The 22,779-nt window shown below is 44.2% G+C and overlaps 3 protein-coding genes across 4 annotated transcripts in view; 2 read left to right on the top strand and 1 right to left on the bottom strand.

The window, feature by feature from the left end:
* The first annotated feature begins 7,682 nt into the window (after positions 1–7,682).
* On the top strand, positions 7,683–11,327 carry LOC310823497 (TLC domain-containing protein 3A-like). The gene is made up of 5 exons (XM_083696368.1): positions 7,683–8,019; positions 8,485–8,568; positions 8,863–9,082; positions 9,486–9,581; positions 9,958–11,327. The coding sequence occupies exons 1-5, from the start codon at positions 7,898–7,900 to the stop codon at positions 10,258–10,260; spliced, it is 825 nt and encodes a 274-aa protein (XP_083552494.1). The 5' UTR covers positions 7,683–7,897; the 3' UTR covers positions 10,261–11,327.
* A 67-nt stretch (positions 11,328–11,394) lies between these two features.
* gemin4 (gem (nuclear organelle) associated protein 4) lies at positions 11,395–17,452 on the bottom strand. Of its 2 annotated transcripts, XM_083696367.1 has the most exons (6): positions 17,419–17,452; positions 16,488–16,684; positions 14,123–15,925; positions 12,780–13,673; positions 12,209–12,604; positions 11,395–11,999 (listed from the first exon to the last, which is right to left on the bottom strand). In XM_083696367.1, the coding sequence occupies exons 2-6, from the start codon at positions 16,531–16,533 to the stop codon at positions 11,686–11,688; spliced, it is 3,453 nt and encodes a 1,150-aa protein (XP_083552493.1). In that variant the 5' UTR covers positions 16,534–16,684; positions 17,419–17,452; the 3' UTR covers positions 11,395–11,685. The 2 variants fall into 2 exon arrangements, with proteins under 2 accessions (XP_083552493.1, XP_083552492.1); XM_083696366.1 differs by lacking the exon at positions 17,419–17,452 and having other exon boundaries at positions 16,488–16,785.
* Positions 17,453–21,907: 4,455 nt separating this feature from the next.
* The window catches only part of dhrs13b.2 (dehydrogenase/reductase (SDR family) member 13b.2), a 4,764-nt gene continuing 3,892 nt past the window's right edge, over positions 21,908–22,779 (top strand). Inside the window, exons 1-2 of the mRNA XM_083695612.1 lie at positions 21,908–22,036; positions 22,311–22,493. Of these exons, the coding sequence (XP_083551738.1) occupies positions 21,991–22,036; positions 22,311–22,493 (229 nt within the window). The 5' untranslated portion in view covers positions 21,908–21,990. The remainder of the gene's footprint in view (positions 22,037–22,310; positions 22,494–22,779) is intronic.

Genomic DNA, 22,779 nt, shown 5'->3' with positions numbered 1-22,779 from the left:
TCTGTTCTCAGTCTGATTATAAACTACTTAGTCCGATTATGTCCATTTTGGGGCTAGTTGATGACTAGTTTGGGACTAGTCCAGTTTGGGACTAGTATATGACCATTACTGATGCTACACAAACTGTTTTCAACAGGAACGGTTAGCTTTTCACTGTAATTATAGGTCAAGACAAAATGGTGTAGGTCAACATAATCTTTTTTTTTTCTTTTCTTTTTTAAATCATCACAAAGCCACAATTTTATGACTCATCTCTATTTTGATTTAACATTCAGATTCAGCAGAATATTATCTAGAACAGATCACATTGATTCAGTACTATATATATATTACTCCTCTAGAATCAAATCTATCTATCTAAACTCATAAAATATGTCAATATCATTAAAATACCAGAGTCATTTCTCTGTATGTATTGGAGAAACCCCCCTAATCCCCTTCACACTTAATTTTTTTATGACGTTTGCTTCCTGGACTGACGTGGTGTGTTCCATTAGCTATGGCCTATTTCTGTAGCCTTGGATTTCACTACCCTGGCCTACACAGTGGCACTGATACCATGTAAGTACAACACCCAGGAATAGTTCTGTTCTGCTCAACTGTGCCCTGTGGCCTGGTTGCCATGCATGACATCATTCAACAGTACAGGCAAGGAAAAACAAACAAACACTTAGAAAGAATAAGGGGAGTAAGGGGGTTATATTGTTGTCGAGGTAACACATGTAATCACTCTGTACAATTAATAGCAAGAAGTTTGATTGTGAGGACAACTTGTTAAATATAACACTTTTCACATTTACTATTTTACTTCACTCTTGAGTATTCTGCCAAGTGGCCACCCATGTGTACCACGTCCGGCTGTTTGGTTGGTGTTTAATCACTGGCGACTTCCGGCGAATTCCCCAGTGAACTTTGAAACTGTTATAAATGTGTTCTACGTGACTGAGTCATGCATTCGGTTCTTAACAAGGATTTATTGATCTAATCATATCAATAGGCACTATGGTGAAGCCGTGGGGAAAGCTCCTCAGTGTACCAGGGCAGAGAGCAGAAGAGGTTTAAGATTATTAATATTGCTGATACATGAGTCTACCTACTGGGCATGTGGATTTTTCTCTGAAACAGTATTTCTATCTTCATACCAAGATCATAAAGAAAGAGATCATAGATGTCAGCTCACAGTTCAACCTCACTTGGTAAGTCTTCAGATTGTCCACTCTACTCATTTTTACATTACATTTACATTTATGGCATTTAGCAGACGCCTTTATCCAAAGCGACTTACAACAAATACATTTGTTTAAGTAAGTGAATCATCTATCCAACAGTCATCATAAGACAAAGTAATCAATGATCACACCAGGGGCCATTGGCAGTCACAATGCCAGAAGGCAATTATTATTATTTTTTTTAAATCTTAACTAACAACACCACTCATTGTCATTCACACTGTAAGCTTTATCAAAATCATACATTGTACATTGGTTCTCAGCTCCAGGTGAAATTAATAGATAAGGACAGCATGTTTGTAAACAATGTAGTATTTAACCCTTGTGTAACCTTGTTGAGACCAGGCTTTCCGAACTAGGGAAATCCTTTGTACAAAGTAGCTACAAAGGGGTGGAAACCCATTTGAAATGAGTGACACCTCGTACCACGTTAAACCTTTGAATTGTAGCCTCAGTTTCCTGTTCTTAGCTGACAGGAGTGGCACCCAGTGTGGTCTTCTGCTGCTGTAGCCCATCTGCTTCAAGGTTCGACGTGTTGTGCGTTCAGAGATGGTCTTCTGCATACCTTGGTTGTAACAAGTGGTTATTTGAGTTACTGTTGCCATTCTATCATCTCGAACCAGTCTGGCCATTCTCCTCTGACCCCTGGCATCAACAAGGCATTTTTGCCCAGAGAACTGCCGCTCACTGGATATTTTCTCTTTTTCAGACCATTCTCTGTAAACTCTAGAGATGGTTGTGTGCAAAAATCCCAGTAGATCAGCAGTTTCTGAAATATTCAGACCAGCCCGTCTGGCACCAACAACCATGCCACGTTCAAAGTCACTTAAATCACCTTTCTTCCCCATTCTGATGCTCGGTTTGAACTTCAGCAGGTCGTCTTGACCATGTCTACATGCCTAAATGCATTGAGTTGCTGCCATGTGATTGGCTGATTAGATATTTGCACTAACGAGTTGAACAGGTGTACCTAATAAAGTGGCCGGTGAGTGTATAACCCCTATGTAATCATTGTCAGGAAGAGAGCCATGTCTCTCCCAGCTGAGTCTGCTGTTACTGGGGGAAAGACTGAGTGGAAAGAGCTCAGCAGGAAACACCATCCTGGGCACAAGGGAGTTTGACTCCGGCGTAGTGACAACACGCAGCACGAAGCACAAGGCCAATGTCACTGGGAGACAGGTAACCAGGGATCCCATTGTATGTCAATGTACTGTATGTCAAATCAAAGTCATGGGACAGTGAAGCGTTTTTTCTTCTTTTGGCTCTACACAGCAAAAGTTTGGATTTTAAATCAAACGCTCACTATGAGGTTAGAGTACAGATTCTCAGCATTTATTTGATGGTATTTGTGTACATGTTGGTTTCACCATTCAGAAATTACACCACCTTTTATGCACAGTCCCCCTATTTTAGGGTACCCAAAGTAATGGGACAGATTTACCAAATGTCCAAATTAAGCAGTATTAAGTAGTGTTTAGTATTTGGTGGACAATCCTTTGCATGTAATAACTGCCTGAAGTCTACGACCCATTGAACCCACCAGATCCCGGGTATCTTCTATGGTGATGCTCTTGGGCCTGTCTTCAGTTATTGTTTGTTTTGAGGTCTTTTTGCCTAAATCCTATCATTAGGAAATTAAATGCATGTTCAATTGGATTTAAATCTGAAGATTGACTTGGCCAGTGTAAGAAAATAAAAGGACAGTTACAACTTCTGAACCAAGAACTGAGTTTTCCCTCAGCTCTTGTATTGTTTTACCCCTTTGATCTATCCCTCAGTATGAAGCAGGATAGAAAGCATTAATGTTCATGTCACACCAACCGAAGCCTACAGATTGCATTGCTCACCAGCCCCGCAGCCTATTGATCATGTTGCTCACTGGCTCCGCAGCCAACAGATCAACCGGCCCATCCACCGGCCAACAGCCCACAGACTGGCAGGCCCACTGGGATTTCTCCCGGTACTCCAGATAGCCAGTCCACTACTGTTGACACCTCTTTGGTCCTTATGTTGTTGATAGACACCAATAGCAAACTCAAGGAAAATCCAAAGCCTACAATCAATACTACACATTGACTTGGCTCTCTTGTGCCTGCACAAATTATGTGAACACACCTGACTTAGCAGAAACACGTGTTAAGCCAATTGTCCCATTACTTTTGGGTACCCTAAAATAGGGGGACTATGCATAACATGTTGACTTAGATATCATTTCTGAATGGTGAAACCAACATGTACACAAATACCATCAATAAAAGCTGAGAATCTCTACTTTAACCTCATAGTAATTGTTTGATTTGAAATCCAAACTTTTGGAGTGTAGAGCCAATGCTTCAATGTCCAATTACTTACACAGGGTACAGTACATCTAGTGAACATTGAGGACACACCCAAGACCCGATGTGTAATTGGTGCCCTACCTGTACAGGTGACGGTGGTGGATACGCCGGGATGGTACGCGTGGAGCCGCACCCCAGACCGCGTAGCCCCGGAGCTGGAGCAGGAACTGGGGCGAGGTGTCTCCCTCTCCTCCCCTGAGCCCCATGCCATCCTCCTAGTGATCCCTGCCACTTGGACCTTCGGCCAGGGAGCTTGGAGGGCCATGGAAGCCCACCTGAGGCTGCTGCACACCCCTGTCTGGCAGCGTGCCATGGTCCTCTTCACCCACGGGGCTGAGATGATGGAAGCCAGCGTTGAGGAACACATCAGAAGGAAGGGGAAGAGCCTCCAGTGGCTGGTTGAGAGGTGTTCTATGAGGTACCATGTTCTGGACAGCGACAGTAGAAGCTCTGAGGCCCAGGTCCAAATGCTCTTTGAGAAGATCGATAGGATGGTGGCGGTCAATAGCCGCCCTCGGGAGGTGCAGCGGAGGATGTACGCCCAGGTGAGAGAAAGCTTGAGGGTGGAGAGAGAGAGACAGCAGCAGGGAGAGGAGATGATGAAAAGGATGGAAACACCGGAGACGATGACGAGGCGGAGACAGCAGGGCATGAGAACACCCAGAGGTAGGTTAAGACAGCAGGGCATGAGAACACCCAGGGGTAGGTTAAGACAGCAGGGCATGAGAACACCCAGAGGTAGGTTAAGACAAGCTGGGGTGTAAAACTATTAATTTGTGTGAAGGGAAAAAGTAGAGGACAGGCCTGGTTCCAGAACTTGTAGATTATATTAGATTAGATGAGATTTTATTGGACTCCAAGGAAGTAAATTCATTTCCACATGCTTGTACAGTACATTACATAAAGAGACCAACAAAACCCAACACCAGACCAGGGGAGGCTGGTGGAAGCAGAAATCGGGGGACGGGCTCATTGTAATGCATGGAATGGAATGAGGAATGGTATCAAATTCACGTGCGACATATCATTCCTCATTCTATTCCATGCATTACAATGAGCCCATCCTCCGATTTCTACCTCCACCAGCCTCCTTTGCACCAGATATAACATTTACAATACCAAACTTCTATCCACCCATGAATGCAGTTAAAACAGACAGAAGACTTACAAGACAGCACATAAACAGTGATAGATCGTGGTGGTAGACACTCCTCTGTCGTTGTTAGACCAGAACAAGCTGAAGCACTGATCACAGATCTGTGACATGAAAACTATCATCAATAGAGAACATTATCTGGGTACATTAATCATCTGCCTGGATGACTGTCTGCATTGCATAAGTGGTTCTGTCTACCTATCCCTGAATGAATTAAATATATTAAAAATGCTAAAAAGAAACCTTAAATCTCTTCTTTTTGTTGTTGTGCAGACCAGCTAAATTTTTTTGGAGTTCTATGACTGAATTTCTGGCTTTAAATAAGATGTCGTCTTCACTCTTTTTTTAACAGAGACGTCCAGATCCAAAGAGAAGCTGGCACTAAGCTTTGTTCTGTTGGGGAGGAGAGTTTCAGGGAAGAGCTCTGTAGGAAACACCATTCTCAACCGGGGGGAGTTTGAAACTGACAAAAGGACAGTCCGGTGTGCGGTGGGACAGGGAGAGGTGGCGGGGAGGACTGTCACTGTGGTGGACACCCCCGGGTGGAGTCTCTTTGGTCTGGCCAAACCAGAGCAGGTCAGGATGGAGATTGGCCGCAGTGCTTCCCTGTGCGCCAATGGGAGTAGGGTGACATATCTCCTGGCTATACCTGTGGACTCCTTTACAGAAAAAGAGCGGTGTGCTGTGGAGAGATACCTGAGGGTGCTGGGTGAGGTAGCGTGGAGGAGCATGGTGGTTCTGTTCACCAATGGGGAACAGCTAAGAGGGATGAATATCGAGAAGCACATTGAGAAAAGGGGGGAGCCTCTGAGATGGATACTGACTAGGTGTGGCCATAGGTGCCATGTGTTTGACAACAAGATCAGGGGAGATTTCACTCAGGTTATTGAGCTGTTAGAGATGGTGGAACTGCTGTAGACACATTCTGATACAGAATAAAGGTTTTTAAATACTGGGTCCTGGGCTCTAAGGTTGAATAATAGACCTCAATAAGGCTGTGTGCTCAGTCCCCTGGTCTTCACCCTGCTGACTCACGACTGCACACCAACCTACAGCACCAATCACATGGTGAAGTTTGCGGACGACACAACTCTGGTGGGTCTCATCTCCAAGAACGACGAGACCCACTACAGGAAGGAGGTCAACCTTCTGACCACGTGGTGCAGAGACAACAACCTCCTGCTGAATGTCAGCAAAACTAAGGGGATTGTGGTCGACTTCCGGAGAGGCCACACCGAACACCTACCATTGACCATCAATGGTGCTGCTGTGGAGAGAGTGAGCAGCACCAAATTCCTGGGGGTGCACATCAGCGAGGACCTCTCATGGACCACCAACACTGCATCACTGGCGAAGACAGCCCAGCCGCGCCTCTACTTCCTCCGCAAGCTGAAGCGAGCAAAAGCTCCCACACCAATCCTGACAACATTCTACCGGGGCACCATTGAAAGCATCCTGTTCAGCTGCATCACTGTGTGGGGTGGTAGCTGCACCGAACACAGCAGGAAAGCACTGCAACGCATAGTGAACACAGCTAGTAAGATCATTGGTGCCCCACTCCCTTCCCTGCAAGACACTTACTCCACCCGCCTCACCCGAAAAGCTACCTCGATTGTGAGCGACGCAAGCCACCCCGCACACAGTCTGTTCAGCCTCCTGCCCACACCACCAGACTCATGAAAAGCTTCATACCCCAAGCTGTCAGGAAGCTAAATTCTCTCCCCTCACTCCCCCCAGCCACATCCTCCAGGCTGTCAGGAAGCTGAAACCCCCCCCCCCCCCCCAACCCTTCAGCCCCCCCCCCCCCCCCCCCTCTAAAAACACTACGGACTCTGGACAATCTACTGATCTATTTCACTATTATTACTACCAGTATTTGACTGCTATTTACTGTCTTTACTGACTGTTCTTTTTGCACTGTTTAAATTATTTTTTATTGTCTATCATCCTAGCATTAGTAAATGTCTTATCTGTTGTGCAATTGAATGTTTTACTTTTAGTATGTCTTGTCTTATCTGTTGTGCCTGTGCACTTTATCTGTCTCACCGTGGGAGAATGAGAAACGTCCTCTCGATTCCTTTGTATGTCTTGACATGTGAAGAATTGACATTAAAGCCATTTTGACTTTGACTCCTCTGCTCTGAGTGATGAAACATGTTTTATCAATTGTCTATTTTAGTTTAAATAAGCTTATGTATTGTGGCATAATTTCAATACTGCCCCAATCTTAAGTGTACCATCCCCCGGAAGAAAAATGGCTGCAAGCTCTGTGGAATGTCTTGAGGTGTCAAAGCTGTGAGGTCATCAGTTTAGATGTTATACGATGAATGATGGTTGGGTCCTCCTTATCAACAGCTCCTAATTTAAATACTGTGGTTTTTAGAGTAATAGAAAAAGCAGAGGTTAGGGAAAAGCTCTCTCTGTTCCTGTGTCCTGTTGTGAGGTTATCATCATGTTGTGAGTAGCATTGTTTTGAATGACCTGTGGTCTCTCTCTCTCTCTATTAGAATGTAAAATGTCTTTATGAAGTATTACATATGCATGTTTGTTGTCCCCTACAAAGGAATCGGGGAGGGGACTGTGGATCTGTCTCCGTCCGTTTGTATCTTCGTATGTTCTATGTTGCACGCGATGTCAGACAACACTGGACAATTCCGATGAAACTTCGGTGAATGATGCGTCTTGCCAAAGAGATGCGGCATTTACAAAATTAAACTGATTGGCCCAAGGGTGGCGCTATAACAACTGTAATTCCACACAAGGAGGGGCTACATCATTCGTGGGGGACAACATGATTACTGTACTAGTTTTGAACAAAACTCTCTTTGTATTGCTTATCTGCACCATTCCATTTTAATTTTGGCAACTACTCTCTCTATCGTTCAAGTTCAAGTTATTGGATCATAGGGGACAAGCAGAAATCTGATACATTGTACATTTTGAGTTTATGAAGTGACGTCACTGTACATAGCAACAGTATCGACACCGACTAGATGCGTTTTTAGATAGAACATTAACAGGGAACATTTATATCGACGAGGGCGTGACCGAAAATATCTCTTAATGTGTGCGAGAGGTCGTCTCAGTTCAGCCCTCGCCGGCTCGGCTTCCTATTTGACCGCTTCCTCATATTTCAACTACCGAGTGAAACGAATCGCCTAGGCGGTGAGATCATGTTTACTATCTTCGCCTGTGGAGCAGTGTTTTTTCCTGGACTGTTCTTAAGTTTTAGGAAAGTGCTCAAATTAACCTTCAAAACCTGGAACGATGCAGACGTGGTGGCGGTCAGTGAAAGGTAAGAAGTTGCGACACGTAATTTAAAGGGGCAAGCAACAACAACAGAGCGGTCACCCCGCTACTGTTTTTGGTTTACAACTGAGCCACTCTCCAATTCATAGATGGAGCTATGGACGCAATGACTGATCATCCATGAGATCAATATTATAGTTTTAACCATGTGTTGAAGCTATACAGTGTTTGTTCACAATTACATTGTTTTACAAAACAAGCTTATATTTTGGTTTCTGATGTGAGATAGTTTGATGCATTTATAAGTAATATTCTTCAAGAGTCAATGGCTATATTTTATTAATTTGAAAGTCCACAAATCTATCTATCCATCCCAGATTGCCCCTTTAAATGTGACTTGTCCTGCATGTCATGTAAACTGCAATGTAGTAAATCAGATTCAAATTACAAAACAACTATCTGAAAAACCAGTAGTTCAACTTCCTCTCTGTAATCCCCCTCCCTTCCTAAGGTTGGTTTCTTCCATCCATGGAACTTTGGCCACAGCAGCTGGGATCATAATAGTTACCTCCTGCAATGATGTGATGACTGACAGGTGAGTTCCATTTAGCTTTTGGACCAATCAGCACCAGTCTACCATTTCTCCTCATCATCATCATCATCATATCATACTAGGTGCTTTACCACAAGTAGAAAAATTATAGATGTATTTTTTAATTAGCTTACCAATTGTATAAGTGCAGTACCATTTCTCTTTTCGTTCCATGCATTACAATGAGCTCGTCCTCCCATTTCTACATCCACCAGCCTCCTCAGGCGCGGAACTATGTACAGTACCTCTGTAACATTTGTCCTATTTATTCAAGATATTTCTCTCTGACATCTGCAGGCACAGACTGACGAATGACGTCGTGTGGTTTGGGGCTCCTTACATGGTGTATGACATCTATGCCATGTACCTGAGCCACTTCCACAGTCAGAGGGTCAGAGGTTGTGATGATGCCCACAGAGACCACTCCCTTGAGACCGTTAGGCTGTTCCTCCAGAGAGATCGTCTACTCATCCTCCATCACGTGACCCTGCTCACAGTCCTCATGCCGATCACTCTGGTGAGGAAGCAACCGGGATGGAGGCATTCTCTCTTCTTCTTCTTCTTCTTCTTCTTCTTCTTCTTCTTCTTCTCATTGTCTGTCTGTCTCTCTCTCTATCTATCTCTATCTCTGTCCCCCTGGTCGTGTGTGTGTGTGTGTGTGTGTGTGTGTGTGTGTGTGTGTGTTTATACTGTACTTCAGTTTTAAATTGATCAGATCGGACCACCGCCATAGTCTCTGAAGTCAACTTCTGTAATGAAGAATCGGTTGTCCCCTCCACAATAACTTATCGCTCAGTCAGTGTTTGATACTGTGTGATTGCTTATTGGTACTCTCTCTCTCTCCCTCCCTCTCTGTCTCCCTCCCTCTCTGTCTCCCTCCCTCTCTCTCTCTCTCTCTCTCTCTGTTTGTGTCTTCTCAGTTCCTAAGGAGAGGTCTAGGAGACTTCTTCGTAGGCTGTCTGTTCACCACTGAGTTCAGCACCCCCTTTGTCTCCCTAGGGAAGATTCTCATCCAGGTAAGGCCACACCCAGATCTCTGATAAACAAAACATCTCTTTGTTTGTGAACAGTAGTAGGCTACTTCAGGGAATCTGCTTAGCATGGTATGAAATGTGATCACTCACTTCATCGTACAACAATCTTCTATTTTTGTTCCTTCAAATTCAAATTCCTGATATTTTCTAAATGATTTTAACTGGTTTTATTGACTAACTAACCATACCCCAACTTGATCCTAATGTATTCTCTTTGTGTTCAACAACCTTCTATTTTATTAATTCAAATTACTGATATTTTCTAGAGGTATTTTAACTGGTGAATTGTATTGACTAAATCATATCCTAACTTGATCATAAGATATTCTCTTTTCCCTATCTCTCTCTGCCTCTTCAGTTGGGACTACAGAACCACTGGCTTCACAGAGTCAACGGCCTGCTGGTCCTGCTGAGCTTCTTCACGTGTCGTATCCTACTCTTCCCTTTCATGTACTGGATGTACGGCCGCCAGTACGGCATCCCCCTCCACAGAGTCCCCCTCCATCTACCTCTCCACTGCAACGTTGGGAACCTGGCCATACTGGCCCCTCAGATCTACTGGTTTGTCCTGTTGTGTCGCAAGGCCCATAGACTCTACTTGAGACGGACGACGAAACCAAAGGAACAAGCGGCTCATACAGATGCATCAAAGAGACATTGAGAAGCTGGCTCTATCCATCCACCATCTCAGGAAAATCTGTCTGCTGTTTCTGTTGTATTAGCAGCTGGTGTTTAATGTCAGTGATGCCTGCTCTGCAGAGAGTTGCTGCCTATGCTAGCCTGCTACATTGGAGAACATTTGAGAAAACCTGAAGTAAAATGTAGTTTCCTTTGGCGCTCCGCTCAAGCAAGGTATTTGACTGGTTTGACGTGTCGCAAGGCGTCACTCATTTCAAACAGGTTTCCACCCCTTTGTAGTTACTTTCCGCACAGGATTTCCCCAGGCTTTCTGAGCTAGGAAAGCCTGGTTTCTGTTCATTTGCACACATTGGGGTGATGGGGGAGTAACACAACTGGGCAATTGGTCTCATTCTGACCTGTCTTTCATACCTGCATATGGTACTGTGCATGTGTGTGTTTGGTTTCTGTACTGTTACTATATAGCATGTAGTGTTACAAACAGGGGGGTGCTGGTGGAGGTAGACATTGGAGGACAGGCTCATAATACATGGAATGGAATGATGTCAAACATGTTTGATTTCATCCCATGCATTACAATGAGCCTGTCCTCTGATTTCTGTCTCCACTGGTTCAGTGAGTGTATCAATCTCTATGTTCTTCTCTCTGGATGAATTTTACTGATTTGTCATTCAAGAGGTGCTCTCTTTATGACTGCAAGGCCCAAATGACTATGTTCAATAAAGTGTGTATTCCTTGTTCATGCTCTTCAAGAGTAAAGTGACTTCATTACAACTTCTGTAGGTCTACTGTGCAATGGTGTGTGGATATAGTAATAGTCTTGTTACCCGTGAACACTACCACTGTACTCAACAACACTTCCAGTGAACATAAATTGTGTGAAACATGAGTTTCAACCACAAGGGATGTCATACGAACAATTATTGCCACTTTATTGTGTCCCAACAGTTAAAAGTGCCACCCCTAAATTGCACCCCGCTGTATAATATTGCAATACTCAGCTGTATCGATTTTTTTGCACACCTCAGTGTAAAGGTATACATACTATAGTGTCTTTGACATAAATTAAAAGATGAAAAAACTACAAACATATTCATGTTTCATACTCCAATATATATATATTTTTTTTTTTAAAAAACACAGATTCAATGAAATGTCTCTATTTACACATATCTTTATTTCACATTTAGCAATAAGGTCAGAACCATTGAGGTCAATACACCAGTCAAAGTGGCTATGTATTAATTTATCTAAGGTAAGAATAATAATAAAAAAACAAAAAACATATACAGCACTGTCTGAAAATCATATATCATTGTAGCTTTTCATCTCTCTATTTATGTCAGAATGAAAAATTAACATGCAATACTGTCTGAAAATCATATATCAACCATAATTTTCAATGTAAAAAAATATCAATCAGTTACTGTCTGACAAAATAAGTCAATCACTTTCCCGACATGAGCTGGGCGATCTTCTGATGCAGGACCGCCTTCATCTCGGCGCTCCCCAGGTTTTCAGTGATGGTTGTGAAGAAGTGGCGTGTGTTCTCGTTCTCCAGACTAGAGCTGCTGTCAGGGTGGGCGGCGAGCACGGCCTCGTAGTGAGTCAGGATCTCCAGGGCACACAGGAACAGGGCCTCACTCTGCCCACCTGGCATCATCACCTGGGCATGCTGGACGTGGCAGAACAGCTGGCTCAGCACAAACAGAACCTCCTGGCTGGCCGGCGTCACTGGTCGTTCCTCTGCCGCCTTGGGGTCTGTAGGGGAAGGACAGGACGTGTTAGAGGCTTTATTAGGAGCAGTTGTGTTTCCTTTAGTTTTGTGAGAAAAAAATGTGCATAGATACAAATGCATACAACTGACTATATATTTTGTTTATTTATAAGCCCAGCCACCACCTCCATCTCATCGGAGGACCCATGTACTTTTTTGTTGAAGATGAAAAGATAAATTGCAATGGCCTTACCTAGCAATGAGGTGGATGTCTTTGGGGAGACTCCCCTCTCTGTCTTGGGGTCTTTGGGTGAGGAGGTGGTGGAGGTCTTGGAGGCTTTAGGTGATTTGGTGGAGGTGGTAGAGGTCTTGGAGGCTTGAGGCGAGGTGAAGGCTGGGTTGGACGTTTTTGAAGAGAGGGGCAGCTTGCTCCTCAGAGACTCGACCAACTCCCTCATAGCAGTGGCGTACAGCCGTCCCACATGGGCCCAGCCTGGGGTAGGGAGCCAATCAGAACAGCTCGACCCGCAGAGCAGTTGGAGGACACGCAGCAGCAGGACTGACAGACGCAACTCGCAGGAGAACCCTCTCAGGTCCAGCAGGGGCAGGAACTCCACATACTCTAGGGAGTATGGGACATGTAGTTTACCTGCAAAAACACAACGCCTGGTTAGGTTAGCACACCTTACACAACTTTGAATAGAAAATTTGGGTCGACAGTTGATGAAGGTTCTGTTGACAGGTCCATTAACATTAAATGACTGTGGAGCAAACAAGAACGCCAACGTATGCTGGGGTTTCATGCATCACCAATGTAGTCTTACCTGACTGAAGCAGCTGGCGTATGGCTCTCAGTGTCCTCCCCCACTCTGTCACGGTACACCAGGGTAGAGTCTGGGTCACGGCCACCAAGAGGCCTTTGCTGAACATGTTCACGTGGTCCGGCCGGCGCTGGTCCAGAGACAGACAGCCCAGCAAGGAGGTCTGGACCTGGTCCGAGAGGGCACAGCCTTCCATCCACGCCAGCAGCCCCGTGCCCGGCCCATACTGGGCCATCTCCAGGCCCGACCACTCCTGCTCGGACAGCTCGCACACGTCCAGCAGAGACGACGGCACCTCATTCTTGAAGTGCTCCCCCCACACGGGCTTCAGATGGAACCGGACGGTCCAGTCGAGTGGCTGGACTTTATCATAAAGCCAGAAGAGAGCTCTGGACCAGGTGTTTGGGGCTGATGCCACCTCTCTACCCACCACTTTGCCCAGTGTAGTCAGAACAGTGACAACCAGCTCCTTGGTGTCCATGGACAGGTTTGGAGCAGCGCCCTTTGGTGGTTCCTCCCAGCACCTGCAGGCCTGGTTCAGAAGCTGAGAGAGGATGTAGAGGAGAGGGAAGGGGGAGCAGTTCATCACCCAGTGAGGAGAAACATCCAGGGAGTCCAGAGACAGAGTGGAGTGGAGCAGACGCAGGCTCAGCTCCACACTGAACGAGGAAGAGGAGGGACAGGAAGAGGGGGAGAGATGAGGAAGGACAAAGGCACACACAGCATCTTCAGGGGTTAAGAAGCTCTGCCCTCTCTCCGTGCCCTCAGACGTGCTTGGCTCCAATAGGGCGACCAGGAAGTGTAGAAACTGATCCTCTTCTTGAGCTGAAGACAGTTTAGTCGACATAGTCTCTTGTAGACAGCAGCACAGTAAGCTCCCTGTCCTCACAGCCCCACCTGTAAAACACAATAGAAGCCAGGTATAGTAAGATTAAATCAGGGGTTCCCAAAATGTGATGTATCAATCACTTCCTGTGACCCCAACAACTTGATTGTGGGCTATGCCAATATATAATAATGACACCCAAGTGTATTCTAATCACCTAAAAGACACTCTTTTTGGTTGGATATGAACCCTAAAACACTACAATATAGGCTACAGGTGCAATACACAGATATTGTTTGTCTTCATACAAAATGAAAATGAATGTCGTATTTATCAAATCATAGAGGTTAGTTTGATTTTCTCACGGGACCCTAATTCGATATCAGGGGACCCGACATGGGGTACCGACCCCCGGTTTGGTAAGTGCCAGGTTAAATGCTATGACATATGTTAGTGGGATGGGCCACAAAAGTGGTGTGGCATGAGAATACAATATTCATCCATAGATTAATTTATTCACCTGTCCTGTCCATGGCGCCTCGCAGGCCCCAGAGCTGGTGCAGAATCTGGGCGAAGAGGCGGTGGGCACCCAGGTTCACCACAGCCAGGTGACAGCAGCGGCGTACGGTGGCCTCGGGGTTCTGGAAGGCGACGCGGGCCACAGCCGACACGGCCAACCGAAGGTTCCCCTGCGCCGCTCCGCCCTGGATGATGCAGTTGAAGGACATGTTGAGTTCTTGGCTGAAACCCTCTGTGACAGCATGGGGGAGAGAGCTGTGGAGCCCCCTGCTGGAGGAGGTTAGCATCGTGGCTAACACTGCGTTTTTCTCAGCTAAAGGGAGCTCAGAGAAAATGTCCACAATGACATTCTTCAGTTTTCGGCACTGTCCGACGTCTGTGTTGGTTTGGCATTTCGCAACAAGAGTGGAGACTAGTTTCATGACCACATCCTTCTGCTGGAAGGCGTTTTTGTTTCTCACCAGGCAGCTGATCCACTCTTCCTCATTCAGGGCCCAGCTCACCTCAGTGACGAATAACACCGTGAAATCCTGGAACCCATCCAAGCACTGGTCAATGATGGCTACAGCAACACGACCCATGTTTACAGAGCTGCTCTCTGTGTCAGGGAAGGAGAGTGAGTCTAACACTCTTCTCAGAATGTTCTGTAAATGGCTCAGCGTTCTTCCTTCCATCTCATCACCTGTCTGAGACACTGATGATTCCTCCAGGGTTGTGATCACTCTTTGTAGACTGCTCTTCAGACATAGGGCAGAGAGACTAGGGTTACCAATGTCAGTCATCCTAAGCAACCCTCTCTCCTCCCAGGCTTTAGTGAAATCAGACACAGTCTGCAGGGTTTGGGTCAGCGTCAGTGTACACGGTTTAAACTGTGAGGGGGTGTGAGCTGCCCTCAGGTCTCTCTGTGCCTCTCTGATCACCTGGACCAGGTCAAAACTCTCTATCCCAGCATGCTTCTCTCTGAAGGTCACGACCCGGGAGAGGTTCTTGAGTTTGAGCTCGGCAGGGAGGTTGACAGGTTGGTCGATCAGATACGAAGTGTACAGGGAATCGAGGCAAATGGAGAGGGCAGAAAAACAAAGGTCAGGGTCGTTGAGATGAGATTTCATGTCCACAAGGGCGCGTAACAGAATGGATAACACATCAGTGGTTGAGGAGGAGGAGGGTGGTGGTGGTGGTTGTGTGTCCGGGTCTGACTTGAACCTCTTAGCAGCCTGGGTTGAGAGCTTGGTCGCTGGGTCAGCGGGGCGGGCACACTGGTTCATAAACACCTTATCCAACTCATCTTCCAGACCCGACCTTCCCTTCCACAGCTCCCACCACACCTCCAACAGAAGACGGACGTCCTCCACTGTGCTGTTACAGCTCACGTGGTTCACCAGCCTGTCCAGCTCGGCACACAGGCTGCCTGGAGGGAGACACAGGAGCAGCTGGCTGTAGGTCTCAGAGCAGCCCGGCATCGACTTGACCAGCTCAAACAACACCGCATGGTTGACCTCAGGGAGGCTGCTCTGCAGAGAGAAGAACGGGTTCTCCTTCCAGCTGACTTCTACGTCCTCTCCGTTCTCCTTCCCCAGGAGCTTGGTCCATAGGATACAGATGACCTTCTTCCTCCAGTGGATGTGGTTCTGACCGCCACCGCGGTCCGATCCACAGATCTCTCTGACAGCCTGGAGGATGGGTTGGCCAACCCTGACCCAGTCCTCCTTCTGTAGGGCAGAGAGGGATGCAGGCTGGCACAGCTTATTAGCTAATAGGAAGCCTCCCTGTAGAACAGCTGTCTTCTCACAGCTCAGCCAGGAATCTGACAACACAAACAAACAAACAAACAAACAGTTAATAAGTGATGAGATAGAATGAGCACATTTCAGTGAAATCTGAAAGGCTTAGTTAGGTTCAGTCACAGCTTTTCACTGTCCTGGCACCCCTGTGGTGGAACGAGCTTCCCACTACTGTCCCACTACCTATCTTCCGCCGTAGACTGAAAACGCATCTCTTCAGGCTACATCTTCACTGTCCCTCCTAAAGACCTCTTCACCCCCCACTACAGTTTATCTACTGTTAATAAGAAAAAATAATTTAAAAAAATAAAATAATCCTTCCTTCTAGCATTGTGAATGCCAACGGCCCTTGTCCTAGCATAGATTTTTTTTTTCTTAGGATGACTGATGTATAGATGATTCACTTACTTTAGACAAATATAAGTCGTTTTCGATAAAAGCATCTGCTAAATGGCAAGAATCTAAATGGCAAGAATGTCAATGTAAAAATGTAGGTTTGCTGCCATGCTTTAGACATGGCTATATGACTACAACGTGCACATTTAACATTAACTTACGTAAAAAGTAAATAAGCAATGTTCATACCTTGGTTCGTCATTTTCAGTGATAAGGAGTGGAAATCAACCAACATTCACCCTCGTTTTAGCTCCGATCTCCGAATGGCGAACTCCGGCCACCTACTTCCAATCAACGTAAAGCCTCCCACGTTACACTTGTTTAAGCATTTAGACATACATCTCCATGCAGCTCCATGCAGCTCTTCGCTTCCGGGCCGCGCCGCTCTGTATTATGACGCGTTGTTGATCTTATTTTACTACGTGAAAGACACGCAGCAGTGTATTTAACGGGTGTTCAGAGGTTTAATTAAACTAATATGCTAACAAGCTTAATAGATTGTAAATTAGCATATGTGTTGTCGAAAAAAATGCGATTGTAAAGTTGTAATTTATAGCTGCTTATAGCGTCCATCGAATGCAGACAGAACATGGTGCGTGTTATTGCTTTTTATATATATCTAGCTATTTCCCTAGCTACATTTTGCAATCTATCTAGTCATATTTGTCATTGATTGTGTGGTATAGTAATAACAAGCCCATTACTCAACAACTACTTTAGATTGGCTCAATAAAATAGAGGTTATTAAAACCAAATTAAATCAGATGCACACTTGTTTATTTCACGTAATCTGATCATAATTAATTCACATCAGGGCTCGGTAAAAGGACAGTACAGTATTTCTGGATGGATTCATAGAGTTTGTGTGGGTGGATTGAAGGATGATTCAAGTTCTGGTGGATGAATAGAATCATACCATCTACTCCGGAACAGATTGGGTACTTTGAGGTGTATGGCCGCAGTATATAGCCAGCAACATTTTCAGTGACATCGCTCTAGATTCAAACGCCTGATATTAATTCTGGAAGTGTTGAGGAGTAAAGTGGTACTAGAGATGTATTGAAATCTTTGAAAAATAATTTTGTATAGTCCATTATATGTGTCCTACACATATACTCACCTGATATGCATTCTAGAAGTGTTCCAGAGTAGAGTGGCACCAGAGATGTATTGAAATCTTTGGGGAAAAAATATGTACAGTCAAGTTTATACAAATATAATAGCCATATCTAAAACGACATGTAATTCCACCACCAATGTAAATTTTAAAGCTCAAAATTACTTTTTCAAAATTGTATATACTTCTTGTTGCGTAATTTGTGTTTATTTCAACAAAAATAAGAGAAGATATTGTGATATCATCACTTTCCATTCATGTTTTAACTCACGCTTTTATTTTGAACCCGCGAAAACAAAGATTAGCGAAACCGGAAGTCTTAATGGAGCTAGTTTAGAGAACACAGATATGGTTGCCCGATTACAAATAAATGAGCGGTCTATAATTTTTATGGTACTTTTATTTGAACAAATAGAGACAGAATATCAACAAAGAAGTCCAGAAAAAACACATTATATAAAGTTGTAAATTAATTTGCATTTGATCGAAGGAAATAAGTATTTGATCCCCTACAAACCAGCAAGAATTCTGGCTCATACAGACCGGTTATATGCCCATGAGGCACACAGATTAGTCCTGTCACTTTAGGAAAAGTACTCCTAATCTCTGCTTGTTATGGGTATAAAAGACACCTGTCAATAGAATCAATCTCTTCCATTCCAACCTCTCCACCACCATGGGCAAGACCAAAGAACATTCAAAGGACATCAGGGTAAGAGTTGTAGACCTGCACAAGGCTGGAATGGGCTACAAGACCATCAGCAAGAAGCTTGGTGAGAAGGAGACAACTGTTGGTACAATTATTAGAAAATGGAAGAAATACAAAATAACCATCAATCGCCCTCGGCCTGGAGCTCCATGCAAGATCTTGCCTCGTGGGGTAAGGATGATCATGAGAAGGGTGAGGGATCAGCCCAGAACTACACGGGAGGAGCTTGGTAATGATCTCAAGGCAGCTGGGACCACAGTCACCAAGAAAACCATTGGTAACACACTACACCGTAACGGATTGAAATCCTGCAGTGCCCGCAAGGTCCCCCTGCTCAAGAAGGCACATGTACAGGCCCATCTGAAGTTTGCCAATGAACACCTAAATGATTCAGAGAAGGCTTGGGAGAAGGTGATGTGGTCAGATGAGACCAAAATGTAACTCTTTGGCATAAATTCGACTCTTCGTGTTTGGAGGGAGAGAAATGCTGAATGCTACAATCCCAAGAACACCATCCCCACTGTCAAACACGGAGGTGGAAACATTATGCTTTCGGGTTGTTTCTCTGCTAAGGGTACAGGACGACTTCACTGCATTGAGGGGCCAATGGACGAGGCCATGTACCATAAGATCTTGGACGAGAACCTCCTTCCCTCAGCCAGAGCACTGAGGATGGGTCGTGGATGGGTCTTCCAGCATGACAATGACCCAAAAATTTGTGGAGGGAGCTGAAGCTTCGAGTTGCCAAGCAAAAGCCTTGAAACCTTCAGGATTTGGAGAGGATCTGTAAAGAGGAGTGGACCAAAATCCCTCCTGAGATGTGTGCAAACCTGGTGACCAACTATAAGAAACGTCTGACTTCTGTGCTTGCCAGCAAGGGTTTCTCCACCAAGTACTAAGTCATGTTTTGCTTGGGGATCAAATACTTATTTCCTTCGATCAAATGCAAATGAATTTATAACTTTATATAATGTGTTTTTTTTGGACTTTTTTGTTGATATTCTGTCTCTATTTGTTAAAATAAAAGTACCATACAAATTATAGACCGCTCATTTCTTTGTAATCGGGTAAACTAAGAAAATCAGCAGGGGATCAAATAATTATTTCCCCCACTGTATATATATATATATACATATACACACATATATACACACTTCACACATTTAACTGTCAATGTTATTGTAACTGTTCAACTGCACATGATCAGAAGTCTGTATAACTGAATCTAGAAGCATTTTTTTCAGACATTGACATGTTTAAACATGGTAAATGACATGTTTTTGGAAGGATTGAAACCATAGATCTGGAGTGGTTCTAACACTGTGCAGTAATGTATTGTTGTGTCCACTGATATACATTAGAGTAAAGGGTGAGAGACTGGACTGGAGGGGTACTTACAGCTTGTAGTTATATGTATTTGAAGAGGCAAAAGTTGTTTGAAGGGATGGATTGTTTCACAAGATAAAGTAGGGATGGGACAAGGCTGACCCTGCTGCCAATCAAAAGTGCTTGTCATCTCCATGCCACGTTTTGTCCTTTGAGAAGCTAAGAAGTTTGTCAAGCTTGCCCATGCAGAGCTAACAAACAACTTATGCATTTTCTAATGCACATTTCTGCACACTTAGTTATCAACTACTATAACCATTATCAACAGATTTATGCTATAACTACCCATCCACATACTGTATTCAGCCATTATTCATCCATCAATGCAACATAATGTCACTTCTGATTGTGCCACTATTGTTTCTTCATCTGTTCTTATGTTTATTATTTTAAGCTGATAAAAACAAGGGTTTCAGAATTCATGTATAAGTGTTAAGAGAGAGATTTTAGAAATCTAATAATAAATGTATTTTTTGAATGAATTTCTTTCTAGGCTACTTTCCATTGCTCTTTAGTTTTACTCCAAACCCATGAGGGAGAATGATATGAAGTCTTTAAATTCTGTGACAATGATGTCTCTCAATCTCTGTCTGTTCCCTCCATGAGAAACAGTTCCCCCTCTCACTCTCTCTCTCTGCTAGGCAGATGAAGAAAAGTGATCTTTGTAAAGCAGGCTGTTTTCCTGGCAATATTCAATGAGCTTGCCATATCTTTACACATATTGGTAACAGCACTTTATTTTACAGAACTATCATGTGACCATGTGAACTATATATTTATTTTAATTTTGTATTCATTTTTACACTGCCAATGCTACTGTTTAGATTAAAACTCACCTGATTCATAATATTCATATATTAAAACTCACCTGATTCATGCTCCCAAGTAGAGTGGTACCAGAGATGTATTGAAATCTTTGAAAAATAGTTCTGTACAGTCCAATATGTGTCTTACACAGTGCAGATTGGGCACTCTTAGCTGTATGGCCGGAGTAAATAGCCAGCAACATTTGCAATGACATCGCTTCAAACTCACCTGATTGATATTCTAGAAGTGCTCCCAAGTAGAGTGGTACCAGAGATGTATTGAAATCTTTGAATAATAATTAGGATATAAGAACAATTACAACCCCTTCTGGGGCAATACTATACCAAATATTATATAGCTGAAGCGAGCGAAAGCTCCCACACCAATCCTGACAACATTCTACCGAGGCACCATTGAAAGCATCCTGTCCAGCTGCATCACTGTGTGGGGCGGTAGCTGCACCGAACACAGCAGGAAAGCACTGCAACGCATAAGGAACATAGCTGGTAAGATCATTGGTGCCCCACTCTCTTTCCTGCAAGAGACTTACTCCACCCACCTCACCCGAAAAGCTACCTCGATTGTGAGCGACGCAAGCCACCCCGCACACAGTCTGTTCAGCGTCCTGCCTTCTGGAAGAAGGTATAGGAGCCTTCGTGCCCACACCACCAGACTCATGAAAAGCTTCATACCCCAAGCTGTCAGGAAGCTAAATTCTCTCCCCTCACTCCTCCCAGCCACATCCTCCAGGCTGTCAGGAAGCTGAAACCCCGAGGCAGAGGTTAGGGAAAAGCTCTCTCTGTTCCTGTGTCCTGTTGTGAGGTTATCATCATGTTGTGAGTAGCATTGTTTTGAATGACCTGTGGTCTCTCTCTCTCTCTCTCTCTCTCTCTCTCTCTCTCTCTCTCTATTAGAATATAAAATGTCTTTATGAAGTATTACATATGCATGTTTGTTGTCTGAAACTGAAGCTGAAACCCCCCCCCCCCCCCCCCCCCCCCTAAAAACACTACTGACTCTGGACAATCGACTATTCCATTGTTATAATCTACTATTGCACTATTATTTGTACACAGAATACACAGTATTTGGCTGCTATTTTCTGTCTTTACTGACTGTTCTTTTTGCACTGTTTAAATTATTTTTATTGAATGTTTTACTTTTAGTTTGTCTTGTCTTATCTGTTGTGCCTGGGCACTTTATCTGTCTCACCGTGGGAGAGTGAGAAACGTCCTCTCGATTCCTTTGTATGTCTTGACATGTGAAGAATTGACATTAAAGCCACTTTGACCTTGACTTTGATATGTTATGAGTGATATATATATTTGTTAAGGGTTTGTTAATTTGTGGTTCCTTGACCACTATTTACCATGTTTAAATTGATGGGCGGAGTTCCATATTTACATAAACGTACATGAAGATGATGGTCGGAGTTCCACTATTGGAGCTCAAAGAACACAGATCGTTATTGAAGAGAATCTACAGTGTCTAAAACATGGATCGTTATATTACAGCGCCACCCATAGGATAAAGTGCGTATTACAATGATATTGTCACTGCACGACATACACTCCACTTGCGTTGTTCTTCCCGAAATGAAAGTGAAAGTTCTCTCTGTAGGCAGTCAGCACCCCGAATGGCGCTTATGTTCTCCTAACGAGAATTGAAACATTATGAAATTCATCTTCAATATTCTTCTCTGCTTACTTCTTTGCGCAGGTAGGCTGTCTGTGACTGTTCTGTATGTTAGTGCTAATTCATTGTCCTCGACGTGAAAGAATTGATGTTAACAAACTCTTGGTTGCTTTTTAAAGGTTTGTATTTTAATTTATGCTGTTGACTCATCTCTTCAAGCCAAGTCAAATCAAACTGTATTGATCATATGCACAGGATCCAGAATGTAAATTGTACAATGAAATGCTTTGACATTATTTTTTGCAAGCTTCAGCTCAACCATGCAAATATCAGGAAATCTCTTCTTCTACTTTGACAGGTGTGAGTCTCCAGATATTCCCCCAGGTGTCATGGATGCCCTGTGAGCTGAGAGATGAACATCTATTTGTGGGCTCAGACGGTCACAGCGAAACTAGGTTCTTCCACAGAGATGCTGGACTACAGTTTGGCCACGCAGGAGACAGTGCTGTACATCCTGAAATCATCACCGTTCTGGTTACAAGTGAGTTAGAGAGCTATATGGATACAGCAAACCAGTGGAGGCTGGTGGAGGTAAAAATCGGAGGACAGGCTCATTGTAGTGCATGCAACGAAATGGGGAATGGTATCAAAAACACGTATTTGATACCATTCCTTATTCTGTTCCATGCATTATAATGAGCCCCTCCTCCGATTTCTACCTCCACCAGCCTCCCCTGCAGCAAACTCTGAATGACTAATGACTAATACTATACACACAACAATGGAAAACATTTCCTCCATTGAGGACAATAAACATTCTATTGTAA

The sequence above is a fragment of the Argentina silus genome (genome assembly GCF_951799395.1).
Source record: "Argentina silus genome assembly, chromosome: X".
NCBI lineage: Eukaryota > Metazoa > Chordata > Actinopteri > Argentiniformes > Argentinidae > Argentina > Argentina silus.
Note: the sequence above shows the minus strand (reverse complement) of the source record. Positions and strands in the feature narration are given on the sequence as shown.